General features: G+C 41.0%; 1 protein-coding gene across 5 annotated transcripts in view; it reads right to left on the bottom strand.

Moving 5' to 3' along the window:
- The window catches only part of dachc (dachshund c), a 64381-nt gene extending 61074 nt beyond the window's left edge, over window positions 1-3307 (bottom strand). For 2 of the 5 annotated variants that reach the window (XM_058381005.1, XM_058381003.1), the window contains exon 1: window positions 2520-3307. In XM_058381005.1, coding sequence (XP_058236988.1) covers window positions 2520-3076 — 557 coding nt within the window. In that variant the 5' untranslated portion in view covers window positions 3077-3307. The remainder of the gene's footprint in view (window positions 1-2519) is intronic. The other 3 variants (XM_058381004.1, XM_058381006.1, XM_058381007.1) reach the window with 2 other exon arrangements.
- Between the last annotated feature and the right edge of the window lie 2693 nt (window positions 3308-6000).

Genomic DNA, 6000 nt, shown 5'->3' on the forward strand with positions numbered 1-6000 from the left:
ACTGTATCTCAGCCATATTTGTGCCTATAAGTTATTAACATGACTTATTTAACCATGACACTGTATGTCAAATGATGGCCATGTGAATTTTGCACCTACTGACTGCTGATTAACTTCAGCTTTCCTTTTCAAGGACATGTATTGAGGCAACACTGAAAACCAGCAGTGGTTTTTATGACCATTTATGATAAGCGACTGAATCAACAGTCTAAATTGAGGGTAAACTCATGCGACACTAAAGATATTATTGTTGTTTGACATTCGCTGAGCTATAAATCAGTGGCGCAATGAGATACATGTTCGTAATCCTGATAGGCGACTTCAGATACGGTTGTTTATCCAGTTAAAATCCTGAATTATGACACTTCTGTGGTTTATTTTAAATTTATTTAGCTTTAAAAGATGACCAGGAAGAGGCTTGAGTTGACTACCCTGATCTTCAGTAAGTATTTATTAAGACCAATATTTCAGAAAATTCAGATTCCGCTATCTATTTTCTACCTTCTTGACTTCCTTTTTTTTTTAAACAATAAGAAGGATTCAATTCAGTTCTATGCATTTACATCCCAGTGCTTGGACCTCTATGATGATGTTCACACTTACGTTTCAGTGCCTGGAACCCTAACATTCACAACAAGCCCATTAATCACATTTTATGGCTCTTTAGCTGTTACTCCAGATTCTGGAAACAGACTACACCATATCGCTACACTTGGCAACAGAGCTGTCTGGAATAAATCTAAAAAAATTTTTACAAACTGATCCGGATCTAAATCGATCGTATTTACATATATTGATAGTATTGCACCAGTAAGTGTCTTTCAAAGGGAAAAAAGGAGGCCTGTATTACTTTGCTTATTGACTAAAAGCATTGACACACAAAGTGTGAATAATTTTAGAAACCAGCTCTGGTGATCGACTGTTGAAGCTTTTAAGCAAAGATCTGAGCTTTCCAATTCAGAAATCGGGACTAAACGCTAAACTTGTGCACACACGTACACCTCACTGCACTACTGCTAACCCTGAACCTCTAATCTATCTTTCCCACGACTGAACTCATTACATTTGTAAATGAACGAAACAGCAGTGTTAATATAGTGTAAACTGGATTACAACTGCATGCTGGGAGATAATTACTGTCTGTTATTATAATGAAATTATTATCACTGTATTCACATTATAGGCTTTGGGTAGGCTTACGGGTGGAGGCGAAACCTTTAATTAGTCATGTTTTGTTGTTTTTCCCCGTTTCCAAGAAGAGATAAGTACAGAACATCTCTCACTGTGCAAAGAACAACAGTGCGGCGCTGAGTGGAGAGGAGACGAGCAGAATGAAGCCGTGACATGTTATCAATACTGAGGCATTAGAGCTGATTGAGGCGGAAATAGACAAGTCGCCCTTCATCATGAACACACACACACAAGCACACACACACACAAATAGAGAGAGAGAGAGAGAGAGAGAACAGAGAGAGAGAGAATAGAGGCTTTCAGCATTATTAACAATGTCTGAAACGCCGCTCGTGGCTGTTCATCAGTTATAAGTTCTGATACAATCCAACCTGCACTGCACAAATTCCCACCGCATGCACAAATGACAAAAAGCTGCCATGACAAGGAACAGATGGCGAGCAGCGAGCTCGGGAAAGTGGAATTCATTCAAGAGCAGGTCTAAAGCTGGCTCGGTGTTATCAATCACACGGATATGACCCGCAATAAAAGATCCAAAGAGGCGTGTAGATGCCTTATCAACACTGCTTTATACCACAAAGCGCACCAACACACACTGACCTGGAGGTTTGTTCAGTGTTTACAAGTTTACACATAGTTGGCTGATTCGCCATGCACACAAATGAACTCTTCTTATTGTTCTGTGATAAAGGATTTCACTGTGAAAGGGTGTAATATCAACTGAACAGTGTCTATAAATGTCCTGAAACATGCGGTGCTCTCAGGACACAGGTTTAGAAATGATCAAAGTTTTAAAAAGCTTTTAACACGTCCAAAAATAAAGAGAGAGAAGTATGTCTTTGGACTAAACAGGTCGATTGAGCTGGATTTGATTCACTGTTGCACAAATGAGGGTTGCATTAGGAAATGATTGAAATTAGGGACGATCCTTTAAAACGCAAACTTGTCTCGAGAACCTCTGTGACAAGAATCTTTACGGATTTCACAGGTAAGTAAGAACTGTAATAACTTCCAGAAAACGTTTATTTTTCGAGCTCCTGCCCCGTTCCTACTTTTAACCCTTTAGTTTAAAACTATGAGTCGTGGGAATTGTTAAGATTTTGCACGAGGCGTACGCGTGAGACAAAGAGTAAACTCATTTATATCCACTATTCTATCCGAGATTAGGTCATGAAGCCTGAAGTTCTACACTATACACGTTTAGGTTAGTTCATATGAGACTACATTGCAATCATTTCCAAAATAAAAAAAGAGCAAACATTGTTTACAACGCGTTCTGTGCATGCAACGTGTGCCTGTTAAAAAAAGAAGAAGCGTGTGTTACTCACCCGGCGTTGGTGCAGTCGTTGTAGAGCACCTCGAAGTCTCTGCGCGAGATGAGCTTGCAGCGGTTCACACCGGGCTGGATGGCGCCGAGCCCGCGCAACACGCGCACCTGCTCCACGTTGCACACCACCGGGGTGATCTCCAGCCGCTTGAGCTTGGTGTACACGGTGTGCAAACCGCCGACCAGGTGCTTGAGGAAGAGGTCAAACGCCTGCGGGAGACAGATGAGCTCGCGACCGTCCACGGAGAACGAGGCGAGGCGCGCGCCGCGCACCTCCACCAGGCGACACTCGTTGTTGCGCGGCGTGCTCTCCACCGGAGACGGCGTGGCATATGCGGGCTTGTGCGGCGCGCTGCCCACCGGGAGAGCCGGACTCGCAGAAGGCAGCAGGTCCGAGCGGAACAGGCTGGAAGCCGCCGAGGGCGCGAGCGATGACGGCGACGGAGACAGACTCGCCGGGCTCGAGGAGCCGCCACCGGCCGAAGCGGAGATAGAAATCGGAGGAGGCGCGTGATGCGCGAGCGGCGCTGAAGGAAGCAAAGGAACCGAAGTGGCCATGATCTCTGAGAGTTAACTTTTGCTTTAAATTGAAAAACGGATCACAAAAGTGTTTTAGGTTTCAGAAGAACTGGGAAGTGGATTAAACTACTGAACACACTATAAAGTCCGTTTTGACTGTAAAGTGAAACGCGGCGATGTGAAGTCACGGCATCGATCAAAGCCTGACGGTGACAGCGCGAGCGCAGCGCACAGGACTGACAGCAGCGCGCGCCCGGACCGCTCGTCTCTGTCCCGTAGCGGCGCTCGAGAGGAGGAGCCAAGCAGTGTAGGAGAGGCTGTGTCCAAAACCACACAGTGTACTACCTTACTGCATACTTCTGTGGTAAACCACGCGTGCACGGCGGAGGAGAAGATAATACACAAAAATATAGAGAAAAATAAATAAATAAATAAATAAATAAAGGGTATGAGTTTTGAGGAAAAAAAACACTTACATTAAATGTATTTGAGCATGTTTAATGTAATGTTTACTTTTTGGTTTTGCACAATCACATGAACCTCACACCCAAAATTCTGTAAAATAAAATGAAAAAATGTGCTTTTTCAATAAATACAGCTCTACAAAACTAGGTGATGTGATTAAAAATAATGTGACTCAATGCAGATTTACAATCAATGGCAAAAACGATAAAGAAAAATCCCTGCAGAAGAAATCTTCGGTCAGAAAGTTTTTTGATTAAAATTAGAAAAAAAAATGTACCTGCTGTTCCAATGAATACTCATCTGAAAGCCAGTGATAGAAGAATTATTATTAGAATTATATTGCTAAAACAAGGAACAGCTACAAAATATGCAAGGTAGTCATTTTCTGTAATCTCAGGTCTGCCATTAAAGGATCTTGATCATCATAGTCTGTTATAGATAGAAGACTTTATTGCAGTCATCTTGTGCGGTGTGTTATAATAAAGTTTTAATCTTGCAAAGATTTATTGAAGAAAAAAGGTACAAAACTTCGCCATCAAGCTGAAGATCTACACTATATTGCCAGACGTTTTGGGACGTCTGCCTTTACATGCACATGAATGTAATATGGAGTTCTTCCGCACTTTGCAGCTATAACAGTTTCAATTCTTCAGGGAAGGCTTTCCACAAGGTTTAGGAGTGTGTTCATGGGAATTTTTGACCATTCCTCTAGAAGTGCATTTGTGAGGTCAGGCACTGATGTTGGACAAGAAGGTCTGGCTCACAGTCTCCGCTCTAATTCATCCCAAAGGTGTTCTATCAGGTTGAGGTCAGGACTCTGTGCAGACCAGTCAAGTTCCTCCACACCGTTTATGGGTCTTTTGTGTACTGGTGTACAGTCATTTTGGAACAGGAAGGGGTCATCTCCAAACTGTTCCCACAAAGTTACGAGCATGAAATTGTCCAAAATGTCTTGATATGAAGCTGAAGCATTAAGAGTGCCTTTCAATGGAACTAAGGGGCCAAAGCCCAACCCCTGAAAAACAACACCTGAATTCAATGATTTGGAGGGGCGTCCCAAAACTTTTGGCAATATAGTGTAGTTAAATATTCTAAGGCGGCTTTCTTCCTCAGATGCCTTTTGGTATAAAGAAACAAAACACACCGTCACTTCAAGCAATAATAGAGAAGATTTTGTGTGAAGCAGACTAATGGCTTCTCAATTCACTTGGTGTTGTAGATCCAGCTCTGTGATGCTAGCAGTTTGTTATACAAAACAAAAAAGATCTAAAATAGTAAATACACTGGTGAAAATTTATATGCATTTAAGACACAATAAACTACTTTTGCATTCAATCTGAGTGAAACAAAAGTGTTCAGAGATGAAGATATGGGTGAATGAAGATGAAGTTTTGGATCAATCACAACAGGGCTGAATCCCAAATCAACATACTGCACAGTGCACTACATAGCTGTTATTCCACACTGTATGCAGTGGGAGTTAGAAGCCTTTTGGTATTTACTTCCTAAGTTTTGTTGAAGAAGTAATGGCGCTCCGGTTCTTTGTGTCAGCGAGAGCAGACCGGGTTCACTTTGATTAATTCCCCGTGTGAAAACTTCTGATGAAGAAATACTGAAGGCCATTTAAATTAAAGCTCATTTAAATGTCAGTCCTCATAGTCTGGACTTTACTATAATTGGCTATTTAATTAAAACAATTTTCACGGTCATTAATAGGGTACAGCTCAAGCCTTGTAGTGCAATGACATGTTTTAATTACACGGTATTAGCAAAATGGATATGCTTTAGAAAGCAGGGTGGAAATTTGAATAAGAAATGATTAAGGCAATTATACATCATCCCCTTATGGAGGTATCAAATCTAATTGATGAACTTTATAAAATGAGAAGGAGAGATTGGAAAGCAAACATGGGTTTAAACAGTGTTTTTAATTAAGAGGTGGAGAAAATGCGCGCAAATGTTATTAAGTGGTAATCACGGGACTAATTGCATTTTTTTTGGTGTGTTACACACACACACACCTTGACATCATTGTTAGTTTTACTACATTTGTGTGGTATTTCCATTGTGCTTATACACAACTCCTAACCTTAACCTCAAGGACATGTATACACACACACACACACACACACACAAACACACATACACAGGTGTTTATACTGCCACCTATTGGGAAGGCCTTTAATGAAGGCCTATGAAGAAAATAATCAGAATCTAATGCTTATTTGCACTCATCATGGACCCCTGAACTTTCAACACCTTTCTCCAAAGCTGTCAATATTCTGCATTCAAGTATATATTTCTAAAAACTGATCGCTTATATTGTATTTTATTATAAGTAAATTGGCTCAGAAGAGCATTCACTGGTGTATACACTAGACGTATACAGAACTGTCAAGTATAGAGAACCGTCTTTATTAAGACATTTTATTTGGAAGGACCCGTGATATTTTTCAAGCAACGTGATTACACAATTCCAATCATAAACCTAATGTGAT

Source organism: Hemibagrus wyckioides, linkage group LG26 (genome assembly GCF_019097595.1).
Source record: "Hemibagrus wyckioides isolate EC202008001 linkage group LG26, SWU_Hwy_1.0, whole genome shotgun sequence".
Taxonomy (NCBI): Eukaryota; Metazoa; Chordata; class Actinopteri; order Siluriformes; family Bagridae; genus Hemibagrus; species Hemibagrus wyckioides.